This window comes from Fusarium vanettenii (assembly GCF_000151355.1).
Source record: "Fusarium vanettenii 77-13-4 chromosome 7 genomic scaffold NECHAsca_22_chr7_11_0, whole genome shotgun sequence".
NCBI classification, from domain to species: domain Eukaryota; kingdom Fungi; phylum Ascomycota; class Sordariomycetes; order Hypocreales; family Nectriaceae; genus Fusarium; species Fusarium vanettenii.
In genome coordinates, this window is record NW_003315863.1 from 185,945 (window position 1) to 202,406 (window position 16,462).

The 16,462-nt window shown below is 49.5% G+C and overlaps 6 protein-coding genes across 6 annotated transcripts; 1 reads left to right on the forward strand and 5 right to left on the reverse strand.

The window, feature by feature from the left end:
• Positions 1 to 423: 423 nt before the first annotated feature.
• NECHADRAFT_101134 (uncharacterized protein) lies at positions 424 to 1,208 on the reverse strand. The gene has a single exon (XM_003044457.1). It carries the CDS (start codon positions 1,172 to 1,174, stop codon positions 575 to 577), a length of 600 nt encoding a protein of 199 aa, XP_003044503.1. The 5' UTR covers positions 1,175 to 1,208; the 3' UTR covers positions 424 to 574.
• A 2,089-nt stretch (positions 1,209 to 3,297) lies between these two features.
• NECHADRAFT_45908 (uncharacterized protein) lies at positions 3,298 to 4,410 on the forward strand (the record flags this gene model as incomplete). Its single annotated transcript, XM_003044332.1, has 1 exon — positions 3,298 to 4,410. The coding sequence occupies one exon, from the start codon at positions 3,298 to 3,300 to the stop codon at positions 4,408 to 4,410; it is 1,113 nt and encodes a 370-aa protein (XP_003044378.1).
• A 408-nt stretch (positions 4,411 to 4,818) lies between these two features.
• NECHADRAFT_95134 (uncharacterized protein) lies at positions 4,819 to 6,025 on the reverse strand (the record flags this gene model as incomplete). Its single annotated transcript, XM_003044458.1, has 3 exons — positions 4,819 to 4,942; positions 4,994 to 5,492; positions 5,548 to 6,025. The coding sequence occupies 3 exons, from the start codon at positions 6,023 to 6,025 to the stop codon at positions 4,819 to 4,821; spliced, it is 1,101 nt and encodes a 366-aa protein (XP_003044504.1).
• Positions 6,026 to 7,102: 1,077 nt separating this feature from the next.
• NECHADRAFT_83041 (uncharacterized protein) lies at positions 7,103 to 7,855 on the reverse strand (the record flags this gene model as incomplete). Its single annotated transcript, XM_003044459.1, has 1 exon — positions 7,103 to 7,855. The coding sequence occupies one exon, from the start codon at positions 7,853 to 7,855 to the stop codon at positions 7,103 to 7,105; it is 753 nt and encodes a 250-aa protein (XP_003044505.1).
• A 1,173-nt stretch (positions 7,856 to 9,028) lies between these two features.
• On the reverse strand, positions 9,029 to 10,549 carry NECHADRAFT_45723 (uncharacterized protein; the record flags this gene model as incomplete). The annotated part of the gene is made up of 1 exon (XM_003044460.1): positions 9,029 to 10,549. One exon carries the CDS (start codon positions 10,547 to 10,549, stop codon positions 9,029 to 9,031), a length of 1,521 nt encoding a protein of 506 aa, XP_003044506.1.
• A 2,207-nt stretch (positions 10,550 to 12,756) lies between these two features.
• Positions 12,757 to 14,454, reverse strand: NECHADRAFT_45623 (uncharacterized protein; the record flags this gene model as incomplete). The annotated part of the gene is made up of 2 exons (XM_003044461.1): positions 12,757 to 13,852; positions 13,937 to 14,454. 2 exons carry the CDS (start codon positions 14,452 to 14,454, stop codon positions 12,757 to 12,759), a joined length of 1,614 nt encoding a protein of 537 aa, XP_003044507.1.
• Positions 14,455 to 16,462: the final 2,008 nt, after the last annotated feature.

A 16,462-nucleotide genomic window follows, 5' to 3' on the forward strand; every position in this document is an offset into this window, starting at 1 on the left:
GCTGCATTGTCCCTCTTTTTGGAGGTCTCATACATGACCATTACGGTGAAATGCATCTGGTAATCCCCGGAATGCCATGATGTCGCATCATGAACTGATATGAGGTTCCACGATGCTAGCGTTCCAATTTGAGGTGCGATCAACCTTGGCATGGTTTAACGTGCATGCATGGATGCGACCCTTCATCTTCTTGCAGTCACCTATCACTATTTGGGATCGCTTTTCACCTCCGAGAGCCCGGATGAGGCCCTTGCCTCTTAAAAATGGTGCAGGGATAGCTGCTTAGATAGGTTTCCAGATTTGAAACTGCGAGCCTGTCTAGTCCAAATTGGATTGCTCCAAGGGAGGATCAGGATATTGGAGTACAAGAACGTGGCTAACACCATAGTTGCAGGAAACAGTAAGAGTTGAGTCCAGATTCATAATCATAATCATTTCGGCATTTTTTGTTCGTCAAAAGCTATAGCTATCTACATGAATTTCCAGTGTCCAAACCAGGACGCCCATTATAAATAAGTGTTCCCTAAAATCCTACCAAGAAGTGAAAACAAACATCTTTCCCAAGTCCCATCGTCTAACAAGAGTAGGTGATATGCAGACCGTTGGTGTCATCTTGTCCGAGGAAAACCTTGGTGTTGCCGTCAGGGTTTCGAAGGGCGACCTTCAAGTACAAGGTCTCGGCACAGTCAATACCACCGGTGATGTGGCCTTGAGGGGCAAGGTCATCCCAGTTGGTAAAGTCTGCACCTCCGACATCCTTCTCAGCAGTGTCAAAAGGCTTGACAGAGTTGTATGTTACATCTCCCTCGGGAAAGCCGGAGAGTTGTCTCACGCCGGCCAGGGCATCGCCGCCTTTGACGATAAAGGTTCTTGAGATTCTCTCGCCCTGATCCCAGCCAACAGTGCAGTCCTTGGCGTTGGAGGGGATGCCCTTGAAGACGACAACCTGCTCAACTTGGGAGGCGTTGTTGTAGGTTTCAAGATGGAAGCCCAATGCATTCTTGGCAAGATCGGGATACTTGGGAAAGACGTTGTAGTTGGCTGCAGGCCCGTGACGGGCAGTTTTCGAGGTGGAACAGCCTGCTGTCTGTCGAGCAATGTTGATGGTGGGCATGCCATTGACAACTGCCATGAGGCAGGCCAGCGAAGTGAAAATGTTGGTGAGAGAAGGCATTGTGAATGATGATCAAAGCAATTCTTGACTTGAGTAAATGCTTAGTTGGTGGAGAGTGATAGACATAATCTGAGGGAGAGCCGAACTATATATGGAGTCTCCCCAACCTCGTCACAACAATGATGCGTACGGCTCCTCTGATCAGCAAGCCAAGCCTGAATGACGCCTCATCCTTGTATGGTTGGCCTCGTATCTGTGCCATGCATGTACCGGTGATCTGACGCAGTCTTAGTCAGTCTTGGCATCTTACAACGGGAACCCGTGGACGAATCAAGGCGCCAAGCTGTTGGTGGCTGGGCAACCGAGTGGCGGGGAAAACATTGTGAAATTTATGCAGTGGGGGCGAGGCTTATTTGTTTACTTGTGCGCAGCGGCTCATTTGTCCTGTTGCAACGTGATTAATTAACGCACCTCGACGTGGTCGGCAGTTCTGGTTCATGTCTTGTCCTTGCTGACTTGTGCACATTGACGCCATCGTATGTTCTGCCTGTCACCTATGGCAATGGTTGACATGTGAGGTCATTCACTTGAGTTGGTGATTCCATGATTGACTTTGCTAGCTGCAGGAACATGAATCGCCTGCAGTCTTGTGCTGCGCCAGTCCAAGCTTTCTCTCGCATGTTTTGTGCGTTGGGCATGTTCTCGAAGAGTTGATGTACTCTATGTCGTTGGCGGTCTTTGTGTGGTTGAAGACCGGGCATAGTGAGAACGATGAGATAGAATACTTGCCAACCACTCTAGACTAAGAAGAACTTCTCTACAAACGGTGATCATGGATTGAAGGGTATTTAAATACGTTAGAGGACTATTCTTTATTGGCTTGCACCAAACATCGGTTCAGAAACTGCGTTAAGAGCACTGCGAGGAATGCACCACAGAGACTATTTGTCCTAACTACCAATCACATCTATGCAATGCAAGAGATGCTCTTTTAAGCAAGTACCTGAGGGACTATTCCCGAGTTGAACCATGGCTGCTGCGCCTAGTGTGTAGACGGCGATGCAAGCTGAGAATAGGCCCCATCTCAACCCATCTAGACCAGGCAAAGGAAAGTCTAGATCCTCTTAGCTAAGTCACTTGATAACATACGTGTTGATGAAATTCGAAAAGCACAAGAAAAACGACGTATCATCGTTAAATACCCTCTCTGACATAGTTCTTCCTTTTACTGCGGCTAGTGCCTCGTCTTGGGTGTGAGTGTTGGAACAGGTTTGAGAAAGTGTCTAATCATATCTGACCATCCTGAGAGTTGAATTTAACAAAACTCTTTTCATTTGTCTTTTTTGGACTCTTCTTTTTATCCATATACAGCCTTGAAACTAGCGATGGACTATATCTCATTCATGGTGAGGCCAGATGAAATGGGAGCGCTATCACCCATATTCTTTCCCGAGCTACGATGCAATATCCGATTCTCTACGCTGAAATTCTCTCTCTACTTGGGATGGCAACTTTTCATTAAACTATCATTGACGAGGCACTCCCGAGTACTCTGTGCAGTTTGCTCATGTCCTGGCTCTGCTGAAAATCAGGCTGAGAGATGAGAGAACAAAAGTGCCCGGGACAACCCAGCTTGCAACCAACACAAAAGGTCAGTTGTTCGGTCTGACCCTCTATCTGGCCAGGCCTTCTATGTGACCTGCCCACCTCTCTGGCCCGATGTCTTGGACAAGTTGCTGCGGACCAAAAGTGGGAACCAACTTGCGTTGGCTGGGTCGTAAGCAGAACTGTTTAATAATCGCAACGCGTCAGTTTTTGTGGTGGACAGCCCGCTAATTTTCAGTAAGACGGACTTTCGAACGGACTTTCGCTCAGAGCCGACTGTCGCACAGAGACAGAAGCAGGCTCTCGCGCTGGCTCAGCCTGATCTCAAGCTCGCACTCGGATTGAGCTGACAGTGGCATCGTCTTGATGATGCACACGGACATGGCTGTAAGTTTTCTGCATGGAAGAATGTGTCAAAATTACCGTCTTGTTGGAATATTTAAGAGAAGATCTTTTCGTCAAGATGAATTAATTAACACATCAAACAGCACTCACACCAATTCGCCTTTCAACAATCCCCAGACAGTTTGTCAACGAGCTTCTAGCCAATCAACTGGAACTACTTGGCTGTTGATAGGATGAGGCTTTCAAATCTCTTTTCCTTCGCACTTGGTGCACTTGTCACCACGGCAGTTGCCAATGAACAACCCAAGCAAGCATGGCCCAAGACTCAGAGCGGCCATTTCTCCATCTCAAACTTCACTTTCGACTCTGGAGAGACTCTCGATGAACTCGATCTTCACTATCGAACCTTGGGAAAGCTCAAGGTTTACCCTGATGGAACCACCAACGCCGTGCTCATCATGCACGGGACCACAGGCCAGACCGAGCAGTTCCTCAATGACGACTTTGCAAGCGTCTTGTTCAACCCTGGCCAGCCTCTTGACGCCAAAAAGTACTTTCTCATTCTGCGTGACGGTATCGGACATGGAAACTCAAGCAAGCCTAGCACCCATGCTCTTCGTGCCCGCTTCCCGAGTTACCAGTATTCCGACATGATTCGTGCTGATCACCTTCTCCTGACTGAGCATTTCGGCATCGAGCACATGCGGCTCATCATGGGCGTGTCCATGGGCGGCATGCACACTTGGATGTGGGGAGAGATGTACCCAGACTTTATGGATGCGTTAATGCCCATCTCCTCTTTGCCAACTCAGATTGCTGGCCATAACCGACTGTGGAGGAGGTTTGTGACCGAGATGATCACTGGAGACCCTGCATGGAACGAAGGCAATTACGAGGCACAGCCGACTGTGGGACTCGGAGGCGCATTGATGATACAACAAGTCATGCTCTCCTCACCGGCTTACTGGCAAAGGGAGTTCCCTACTCGAGCTGCAGTGGATGCCTACGTTGATCAGCTTGTCCCCCACATTGCCGAGTTCGATGCCAACGACCAGCTCTTTGCTTGGAACGCATCCTATACCTACGACCCCGAGGCTGATCTCGGGCGGATCAAGGTTCCCCTGACTGCTGTGAACACGGCTGACGACTGGATGAACCCCCCAGAGCTTGGAATCTTGGAACGCAGCGTCGAGAATAAGATGAAGCGTGGTTTGGGCAAGGCAATTACGCTTCCAGCAAGCAAGGAGACGAGGGGGCATAGCTCGTACATCCAGGCAAACCTTTGGAAAGATGAGCTCAAGGCGTTGCTGGCCAAGACAAAGTCCTACAAGGGAGGTCGATGGTAGTCGCATCTACCACATTGGGTGATATTTGTGGAGGTGCCAGAGACGCATATATGCAGGGTTTTTCACCCTAGCCCTTCCATGGCAAGGGTTTTCCCTGCAACGCAGTATCATGTAGAATTGTAGATATCGGGTACGGTGGATTGGGTAGAATAGCGTACTTATATAAATAAACGAATCTCATTCTTTTTCTTACCACGTATTAGAATTAGCTGGCCGATGGTGGTTAACACCAAATGCTACACGTGTGGTTTAGTGCAGCCCATCCACCCAATACTTGCTAAACTTGCGAGCTGGGTTTGGTACAACTTGCTGTGTCCTGGGCCATGTCTACTTCCAAAGACTGTAACATGTAGCTATGACTCTGCTTTGCAATCCATCAAGCCCATCCCAATTAGCTGCCTACGGCTGCTAGTCCAACATCTCGTAGATAGCCTTGACTTCGGGAACCTTGCCCTCAAACTCAGCTCTGGCCTCGTCCCAAACACGCTGCTGGGCGATACGGCCACTCTTCCTGTTCATGAAGGGAGGGTACCTATCATCTCGGGTCAGTAATTGTCTCAATCTTTCGGGATGATGGACTTACGGGGCGGTATCAAAGTCTTGCATAATATTTCCATGGTCCTTCTCAGAAACCGACACACCATTGACAAGGGCAGTGGCACAAATTTGCGGCTCTCTCGCCCCAAAATTCATGATCAATCTCGGAATCAGCTTCGCCTGGTTGGGGTTTGTGAGAGGGGTCCAGGCTGAGCCAGGATCGGCGCTGTTGATGGTAACCTTGGGAACACCCTTCTCCTTGGCCGCGGGGGTCGCAACGCGGGAGGCGAGTTCACGGGCAAAGTAAAGCAGAAGGCCCTTGGAACGTCCATACTGATGGGCTTGCTCCATACCCTCCTTGTTGTTGCTGAGCTTCTTCAGGTAGGAGCCCTTCTTGGGCACGCCCATAGTGAAGGAGGAGGGATAGATGCCAAAGGTGGTGACAAAGGTGAGAACAGGAGGGTTGGGGTTGGATGGAGAGGACTTGAGTAGTGGCAGTAAGAGAAGAGAGACAAGGGCCCCAGAAAGGAAGTTGACTTGGATAGCTATCGAGTTTTAGGTAATTGGCATCATCCTATAAGGTGCAGGTGTGAGACTTACAGGTTTCCCAGCCCTCAGGAGACTCGCGGCGGTTGAAGGCGAGAATGCCCGCAGTCATCAAGACATGATCGAGGTGCTCCAGCTCCTGTGCCTTCTTTCCAAGCTCCTGGCAACCCGCAAAGGACATGAGATCGGCTTCCCAGACCAGAATATTGGGAACGGGCTTTCCAGCATCAGTCAGCTCCTTCTCGATTTGCTCCTTGACCTCTCCACAGTTCTTGACGTCGACAAGAACAAGGGTCTCAACATCGCGATGGGCAAAGAGCTTAGCAGCTCTGGAACCAAAAGCTCCATTGGCGCCTGTGATGAGAGCAGTCCTGCCCTTGTACGACTCAGTACGCACAGTAGGCCTGCCGTGACGCTGCTTGTACAAGCTCTGCCAAGGGAAGTACTCGGCCAAGAACAAAGGAATGCCAAAGGTCAAGCCAATCACGACGAGGGCACTCGCCACGGCAATGTATAGCCCTGAATTGGCCATTCTGAGAGGAAATATGTCGTCGTCGTTGTGCACGTGTGTGACGTTGTAAAGGCGGTGGAGAGGAGGAGAGCGTTAAATAACCCAGCCTCCTTGCATCGTACGAGGTGGGGTAAACAAATGCCGGCCGGAATCGGACTATCCGGCCCCTGTTGATCGACTGATGTTGGGCTCAACAAGATTGTGATAATCTGCGAGGTTAAGTTGCAATATGCAGTATGACAACTCTCCCCTCTGACGAGTCCAGATTGATAAGAGGTGACAACCATCCACCATTCCCTTTCATTATCCACACGTTATCAGATTATCTTATCGATCTAGACTTCCATTGTGTCGTGCACGGACACTCAAGACCCATGATAGGTAATTGATCCTGGCCCCTGGATAAAAAGAAAGTTCCATCAAGTCCCACAGACGGCAAAAAGAGAACACTCAAGGGTCTGGCCGGGGATTGAACCCGGGACCTCTCGCAAGCTGTGCTGCAGGGTTTGCCCTAAGCGAGAATCATACCACTAGACCACCAGACCGGACAGGCTTTGGGCGCCTGAGGTGAGTTGAGATCCAGGCCCGGTTGTTTGCCATCATGTCTGGGGAGAAGTCGGGGAAGCAAGTCTTGCATACCTAGGTACTCTATGAAAGAGTAGTAGAAGAGTATGAACTTGGCTTACAACTATGCATTGAAGTAGGCATGCTTGACGCTATTAAACTCACTCCATAAATCTGCTTCCGAGACAGGTTAGACGGGCGTCATGCTAACAACGGGCGATCGCCCCCCAAGCCTCCAAGCAGTTGAGCCCGTTCACACAGTTTTGGTCGTTGGAGAAGAAATTGCTGATTAGACAAAACTGTGCATGACTGTGAGTTTTTTATCGTGCTAATGTTGAACTATCTTAATGCTAGCATTTTGTTGAAAGCCGTGCCAGTTGCACCTCTATCTGATCCCCCAATTGACTAAGACGAGACCGATACCAGACACCTTCTGCACTAACCCGCGAGTTCAATACTACCCATCGCAAACAATTTTCAGCCATGGATGTTAAATCTGTGATGTCTTCGAAGTGCAGCTTAGTGGTAGCATCTTCAAGTGCAACCTGAGGCTCGGTTGCTGATGCAGATGTCAATGTTATTGACTCCACGATAGGCCTCCACGCTGTAATGGTTGAGATCGGCTGCGCTCAAGGCATCCTGGACCAGTTGTTGGGCGAAGTATCCAGTGAAGCCGGCAAGTGGTTGAGCCCAAGAAAGACAAGCTCCGCTAGAACAGACGCTTCTGGGGCTCACGGGGAAGACTGTCCAAGCCAGGTTGCCGAGGTAGCCGGCAAGAACCTGGGCTCCAAAGGTGCTAGCAACGTGCGACGTCGACTTGGTCCAGTTCCACCGAGAACGCGCCTCGAGAATGTCACGCTTCTCGATGTGAGCGCACTGGCTTACATGAGGGAGCATGACCTCGTCCAGCTCTCCACAGAGCCACGCCGTGTCCTCGGCCTGCCCAACTTTCAAGTGACCGGCCATGGTTGCGTTGACAAAGGTGACCAGAATTTTGTTCTCGTTTCCTTCAGAAAAAGCTGCGGCGTAATCATGCACAGCTGCAACGGCGAGCGCCTTCTCGGAGCTGATGACACTGAAGTCGTAGTGCGTGGCATCCTGTCCGAAGATCTTGGCCGTGACCTTGGACAAGTAAATGTCCTCAAAGTCGGCCGAAGCGGCATTGCGAGCGTGTGAGTCTGTGCCAGTCGTGGGCATGGCATGGGCCGCGGGGAAAACCTCATATAGAGCCATGCCAATGGCAATGGCGGCTGCAGAGGTAGCCATTCGAGTGAAGCGTGTCTTCATTTTGACAGGCGATGGTTGAGACAAGTTTAGAAGAAGGGTAAACGAGTAGCTTCTACTGATGATGGTTTGAGAGGGAGTGATGATGATTCAGGATGAGCATCGGATCTTCTAGGGGACCTCCAGGCCCTTTATACTTCATGAACTGCTATATCGTTGAGATGTAGACGAAACTCACATAGGTAGCTACAAGTATGCCTCGGAAGGTAGAGGCAGAGCTCCCCACAGGTGTCTCACATGCTACCTTACATAACGGTTGACATTGATCTCGTAATTATCCTTGTTAGGAAAGTGGTATTCTTTTAAGCCACATTTTTCCGTTCTCAGAGTAATCGAGACCATCTTCTGCTTAGACAAGAGTTCAATTGAGAGATATATCTTGCCGAAAGCCGGACAACCCTTGACTCTGCAGCTGGAAAGAGCTCCACATGCCAGCATTTCGACAAATACAATCCTCTCGATGACTTCTTTCCCCAGTTTTCTATTTGAGGACGGAGACTTTTACCGGCGGCCGCCTGCGGGAGGTCCCGTCGATCTAGAACGGTCTATGTCGGCAGCTGAAGTGGACAAAGGGGCCGAAGGACTTGTGACAGAGTAACTCTATGCTGGTCACCTACATGATTCTGAGACGGAGGCGTTTTTATCGACGGAAGTACGGCACGCCCAATGCAACCTACGAGCACTGACAGTTCAGGCAGTATAGTGCCCTGATACGCAGTGTTGTCCTAGGAGATTGGGAAACAGTATTGGGGTAGCCCGAAAGGTCTTAGCTACTCGAGCAAGACATTGGGATGCTAATGGAGATGGTGTTTGTTGTGATCTCTTGCCATAGTTGAGCTTACCTCTGCAAAAGGTCTGAAGCTTGATCAACTCAAGGCCACGCTAGGTTACCAGACCTCAATGTGTCATGGTTTTCCTGGCTAGCTTGGACTATATGCATAAACCGGTGAAGTGGCCATGATATTAGAGACAAAAGTAACTCTTGCAAAGAGTCAACAATGGTACCATGTAAGAAGAGTCCAGGCGAACATTGAGTCATTGATATACATATGCTACCTGGGTTATCTCGTTATCCTTCAGCCTGGCAGCTGCGAGACAATTTAAAGAATGCAGAAACATGGCATTACAATGTCTTTCTATTAAAAGAATGCCCGGCTGTACTACAATTATTCTTCCTTACAAATATAGTTCTCCATAACCATCTCCTTCGCCCCTCTCAGTATCTGCAGTCTGCGCGGACGCGTAAGAGTAACCCCCATTGTTGAACTCGCCTTCAAGAACAGGATACTCAAACTCTCGATACGCATCCTTGATCTTCTTGGCACTTCGTAGAAACTGCTTCTTCGTTTCTTTGTAGTCGCTCGCCGTGAGTTTACCGTCTCGCTTGACAAAATCTCCATTTACAGTGACATGCAGAATATCCCCAACGCTGGCGTGCAACATCACGGCTGCCACTGGATCAGTCCATCCCAGGAGAGCCGGAGACTCGGCCGCGTTCCATACGATCAGATCGGCCTTTGCACCTTTCTTGATGACGCCAAGATCCGGTCGTCTAAGTGCCAGCCCACCAGCACGTGTCGCAAGAGAAAAGGCTTGGACAACACTCATGGGATTATTCCTGGGAACCTCCAAGTTGTTGAGAACCTTGTCGAAGAAATAATAACGAGCACTCTGTAGCCAGATCCTCGCTTGTGTCAAGATGTCCGTTGAGAAGGTAAAGTGAGTGTCAACACCAAGAGCAGCTTGGTCCTGGATGAAATAGGACAAGGGATGCGTGTGACCATAGTGCATCTCGGATTCGGGCGTGATGGACAAGTACTGGTTCGTCTTTCGAAGAAGGTTTGCGCCACCTGCTGTAATGAAGCTACCATGAGAGAAGACAACTGGGACAGAAGTATTGAGAATGCCCAAGGCGTGGATATCCTCCGGCATATTGGAGATGCCGAAAGGACCCGACAGGGCATGAGTTGTCAGTACCGAGACATTGTACTCTTGAGTGAGACGTGCAATCTCCTTGGCGACAGGAGGTGGGCTTGGGCCAAAGAAATCGTAGGCAATGCCCAGCTCGACGTTGGTATCTTTGAGAAGGTCTCCATCTGCGATCTCCACAAAGTTGGGGATTTGGTCCTCGACGGTATAATTCAGGGATGCAACATCATGGAATGCATACGCCCAAAACACACGGGCACCGCTCTCGATTGAGGCATTCATCCCAGCGTACGCTGTTGAATTGGACCATGTATGATGAGCATGGTCAAGAGAGGTTGTGACGCCAGCGTTAAGAGCTTCCAGAAGGCCAGAGAGTTGGCCCCAATAAACGTCGTCGGCCGTGAAGTGAGAAGCGGCTGCATACTCTCCATATCGTCCGAAGTACTGAGCGAGCGAAGTGTTTGAACCCAAAGTTTTGAAGGCCGTCTGCCAACCGTGTCGATGTGTGTCGATGAAACCGGGGCTGATGATCTGGCCAGTGACGTCGATGACCTCGGTATCATCAGGCAGAGACGAAGGCTTTGACTCCGTGGTGCCAGTAACTCGATCGTCGGTTACCAGAAGATAGCCATCACGGGTGGTTCGAGGGAGGTTTGTAGAATCATCCCATCCAATGATGGTTGCGCCACTGAAGAGCTTGGAGGAGGACTTGGCAACAGCTCCAGTGAGCACAGCCGCGAAAGCGGACAAGACTGAAGTCTGTCTCATGGTTGATCGTTTATCTCGGCAATTGATAGACCGATGCAGACAATAGTACGATCATCTCTATCCAGAACACTACCAGTCTTATAAGTTGACGGAAATCCGGATTCACGGATATGTCGGAGTTTCTTGTAGTCATAAATGGTCAGACGATCACGGTTCTTCGGATATACTGACTCGCCTACTTTCATTATAGGGGCTTTTATCATCGCCTGTGGGTCAAAAAGACTCAGGGTCCCGCATATACAGACTCAAAAGGCGGCATGAAGGTGCGTGCTCGTAAGAGAACGACGCTATTTTCTGTTACGTCACAGCTCGGAGAGCGAGCCGAGGTTGGCAAGATTGTCAGCAAAGACAAATCTAAGCTTATAAATGTGCTTCTCAAGAACTCTGAATGGAGTCACCATCAAGCTGTCATTGGTCTTGATTGGCCGTGGAGTCGTTACTAGCCAAAGGCGTGTCGGTAGTCGGAGATCTCCTCTTGCCGAGGACTCTCTAGCGGACAAAATCTGCATCGTATTGGTGCTCCCGTATTTGCCGAAGGCACGCCAAGCACGAGATGCTAGTGAGATCAACAACGTGAAATTAACGCATGGGAAGAATTCTCGGAAGCCTTGTCGAGGTGCCCAATGAAGCCTCTGTTCGGGGTTCCTCGCGTCCAGGTCTGTTGTGAGCAGATGTCGACAATTCTTACATGCATAGTTTCACATACACGTAACCAGTAAGGAAAGAACTTTTATTTACTAGGGCAAGATTCCTTCTCAACGGTCTATTGTGTTAGCTCCTAGAATGGGGTCATTGGCGTTTTACATCCGGGGTATTTGTGTTACTACATTGTGCGCTATTCGGGCCACCTCAGCTTCCAAGTAGACCAGTAAATTCGGCGTGGAGCAAGACCGAAGACTGAAGACCGAAAAAGAAGGGAAATGCCAATAGACCAAGCGAGGAAACATGCAAACAAGGAAAAAAGAAACCAACGGTTCCCTTGTAAATAAGCATGAAGGAAGATTTGTCTGAAATGGTTTGGAGAGGAAAGGACATGGAAGGCTGTGATTCAGAGCTGAGTCATCCGCAACTGCCATGTCCATTCATCAACCAAAACACCAGAAAAACGTCACCAAGAATAGCCACAGTGAGTAAAAAGATGCAAAACAGCAAAAAGAAAGACAATCGACGTGGGCCTGATTCGAACAGACGCCTCCGAAGAGAATAGATTTCTAGTCTATCGCATTAGACCACTCTGCCACCACGCCTTGTGATTGGTTAGTAGTGAAGGTGGCAAATGTCGCTCAAGTTCAGAGGTCGGTGGGATAGTTGCAGAGGAGAGATTTGACTTTGACTGTAAAATTGCTGGTTGGAAGAACCACTGAAACAATGGGAGTCTCTTCGCTAGAGAGTTAGTTCTTACTGGTCTTGTGAGGCTAGGAATGAGACGGCTGAACAATTCTCACAGCCCTTGTATTTCGGGGACTCATAAGTAGAATCTCAGGTTTAAACATTAACTATAAAATCATAGCAAGGTAGCACACAGAAATAAAAAAAAACCTAAAGAAAAAAAAAAAAAGAAAAAACATCTCTAATATGTAATAAATATATAGAAGATATTAAATAGCGCGACGAGAGTATAAGGAAGATAGGGTAAAAATAAGGTAGATTTAGGGTAGGTTGCCTTCTCCGAAGGAAAAAAAAACAAGTTGCGGTTTATGTGGATCGAACACATGACCTTCAGATATCGAATGATTGAAGTTTGACTTCAGTCTGACGCTCTCCCAACTGAGCTAAACCCGCTGCTCGTTGTTGGAGATTCGTTGTCCCTCACAGACTCTATGTTCTGCAGCGGACGGATTCTCTAGGCGCATGTGCACTGCTTCGTTATTAAACGAGCATAACGCCCTCTTTTGCTTCGTCTACACCCTTTTTTTCCTTATCCTAGACCCTTCAATCTCACATAGCATGCCTCAATTGACTGATAAAGCGAGAAAATCCGACGGTGCTCGTTGTCAAGGGCTCAAGCATACGACAAAACAGCCCAAGTGCCAACTCCCTTGTCGATTTGTGACCCGCAAATCTTATGCTGATACGGACTCCTAGTTGTATAGGTAGTTACACTTCTATATTTAAACCCTTGATCCTTAAAAGTTTAATACTCTAGGGCACTTCTTGAATCTCCTTTGAACGCCATGTAGTCCCCAAAATCCCCTTTGGTTCCAGCACTAGTTAACATGCAGGTATTGCAGATGGTCTTGCTCTAGATGACGGACATCGGGCTCTTCCCACGGGTATTCGCTCTCAGTAGACCGAATCATTTCGACATGGCGGACACTCCTAGGCTTGATGCCATAAGGAAAGGTATTTGGATGGCTAATCAGGCCGGCTGTCACCTCTACCTCGACATTGATCTCATTGCCCTTCTCGTCCACCGCTTTGTTGATTTCGAAAGTGGCCAGTAGTCGAGAGATTGTGAGGAAGAGGCTGTCATCTGCGAGGTATCTTCCAGGGCAGATCCTGCGGCCGTACCCAAAGGCATGGTTTGCCGGGTCTGGTTCGTTTCGTGGCTCCAAGAATCTCTCGGGGTCAAATGCCTCAGGCTTAGGGTAAACGGCTGGGTCATGCAAGAACCACCAGATGGATGGTAGAAGGAAGCTGCCCTTTGGAATCCGGTAGCCAGAGTGGAACATCTCTTCCTCTGTAACATGCGTCGTGCCAACTGGAACAACAGGAAGCCATCGAAGGGTCTCCTTGATCAAGGCGTTGACATATGGCAGCTTTTCCCTGTCTTCGAATTCAGGCAACCTGTCAGAACCAACAACACGGTCAAGTTCCTCCTGGGCCTTTCTTTGAACTTCAGGGAACAGAAGCATGGCAAGTACAAAACCGCTTAGGGTGGAAACGGTTGTATCAGCACCTCCTCCGTAGATGATAGCAGCACTGTTCTTGATGATCTCTACTTCGCTGTCGGTGGGCTTCCAACTGTTCTCGGGGTTCTTGCTGTATTCGGTGACCAGTGAAGACACATATGAAGATGTAGGGTTCCCGTTCGCTATCTGGCGCAACACAAAAGAGTAGGGAATATCTGCTGCCATGCGAGCTCGTTCTCTCCACTCTTGTGCAATCTTCTTGAAAGAGGCGCCAGGGAAGCCAGTGGGGAGGTGCTTGAGGAATGGAAAAAGATCGACCGACCAGGTCAAGGGGACTAGAGCATCGGAAAAGTTGCCCATCATGTGCTCAATCAGGGTGACCAGAGGGTCAACCTTGTGAGGTTCGATGGAGTAGCCATACGTAATTCTCAGAATAATGGCGCTCGCCTCACTATAAAGTCAAGTCAGTAAGTCGGCTCGCGTGCAAGGCTTGGTAAAATTCTGCGACACTATTTAAGGCAACGGATGAACTTACGTCTTGATATGACTGATGATATTGGAAGGGTCGTTCAGAACGCGAAGTAGGAAGCGTCGTGACTCGACATCTTGAACATGCCAGAATCTCTCGCAGATGAGTCTAGTGCCCATCTGCTGGTGCATAAACTTGCGGTGCAGTCGATGTGTTGCGTTGTAGGGAAGGCTGGGTGTAAGTGCGTCGAAGCCACATAGTTCTCCGGCAAAGTGTTGCTTCGGCCGTGAAGATGTCTTTGTTGATCTCTTGACAATAAGATCCTGCAATACCTCCTGGGAATGGACGAGGATCATGTTTGTTCCGAGTACCGTGACAGAGCTGAGGGGTCCGTAGGTGTCCTTGAACTTGATCCAGTGCTGATACTCTGGCACGCCTGGGAGAGGGAGGTCAAAAATGTTGCCAACGAGGGGCAAAGGCTTTGGGCCAGGGGGCAGATCGCGTGGGGCCTTCCATCGAACAGAAAGGCGCCAGACGACGATGCCCACAAGAACAAGGAAGACCTGTAGCAAGGCAAGAAACATGATGAGAGGTGATGGCTGTGAATGTCTGGTGGCAACTTGACTTCCGACTCCTGAGGAGATAGGAGAATTTTTGGCAAGAAGGATCTCTCAGAAGACCAGACTTTCGATGAATCCCACTTTGGTTGGTCGTGATATATATCATGCTAGCACCTCTACTACGCTTGTACCTAACAGGCAAGTTTCAAGCTGGCCCAAGGGTCCCCAGTTGAGGCAGTCTTGACCCATGTCATATCGGAGATCGACGCCCGGCAATTTTGCGGGGTTGCACGGCAGGGTGTAGACATGTCTTACAACCCTGCAAGAGCAAGGCCATTGCTAATCAGAGGTTCTGCTGTAGGCATCCCGTTGTTCCGAGACAAGGGTGCCGCCTGTGGCGAAGCCTGTGGGAAGAGAGCTATGATGGGATTTGAAACAGAGTCATGCCCATGGAGGATGCCAAACAGCACAGGGCGAAGCCAATACCTGTAATGTTTTTGCTAGGACTGGCTATTGAACTTGACTCATGCTCTTTGAGGCCCTCCGGGGAAGAGATCAGGCGATCCCGTAGGAGAATGGGCATTATTGAGCCGTGAGCATGATTGAGCTGCTGGATTCATCCTGGCCCACCTTTGCCGCAGGTGTCACATAATAGCTACAGGTGCACTGATGATAGCAACTCCACAAAATGCCTCAATTCTTGTGCAGAGTGTCTCAAAGAACTGTGGGTGTAGCACGGAGCATGTGAACGTCAGATATGCCCTTGCTTTCCCGTTTTTGATAAACTTTCGACTGCATTCTTGGCAATTTATTTTATGTCAAATGAGAACTTTATTCTGGAGCTTTACTTTTGAGACAGAACTGACCTTGAAAGACTATCGACTCATTATCCACCGGTAAGCCATCTGTCGGTGGCATTTGCTGGTATTGTAGCTGGTAGAGTAGCTGCGGAAGGACTAACAGTCACCAGGCCCGTCTTGTGCATCCCATCTTCGGCCAGTGTGCAGGATGTGAACCTCGGCTGATGTGTCCATTCCAAAGATCCCTCAGACTGACGGCCCGTGTGTTCTGATGCAGGACACCCCACTCCGCTTGCCAGGATAGACAGGGTAAACTACGAGGCAGTGAGCTGCAAGACCCATATCAGAACTTGGCTGAGACACGCCACGTATTCCGCGATGGTCCTAATGGCTGGTGTAGCATTGAGGAGGACTCTTTGGTGGGGGCAGTGCAGCTGGGGTGATTGCTTCGATCCAACAACCACGGCCAGCAAAGGAGTCACTAGTGAGACGAGATCGCCGTTGCGATACTACATGAAAAGCCGATACAAGGTCCAACCTAACTCTGCTGCGTAGCATGAGAACGAGATGTGATTCATGAAGCGGGAGGGGCGCGGAAGCTAATATAGATTCCGATGCAACCGTGCAACGTGATTGATGCGAGTCGGTGCCCCGGCTGCATACCGGTGTGGAGATGATGGACACCAGGGGTCAGAACAGGATCTGGCTACTCCATAGTAGGGGTAATACGAGACGGGACTGGAATGATTGGTATCGTTTCCATGCCGAGAGGCTTTGGACAGATCCACCGAACCAGTCGTGATCGAGGTGATCTGTCACACACATGGCAAAGCACCTCGGTAGATTGGCTCCGCTGTGTCTGGCGCGTAATCCTGCCATGGGTTCTGAGGGGCACTGGGCACTGGTCCGTTTACGCAGGGAGCAGCGAGGCAGCACCGCAGTAAGACGAATTGTAATTATTATCTGTGCTTGGGCTCGATATGACTTGACGTTGGTTGTCGTGATTGTGATGCGCAATAGTTACATCAGCTGGGTTCTAGCTAAGTTACAGCGTCTGCATGATCCCAGTCATTCTCCTACCTCGCGTTGGCTTTACCAGGCTAATTCTCGTGGCATCGCGGCCCAACGAGTGCAGATGGAGCCGCACGTGTTGGTGAAAGCCGATGCCTCACATGAAGCCAGGAGTAATTCAGTTCTGGCAGAGTCACATCGTGTGAAGTGACGATGCGAGT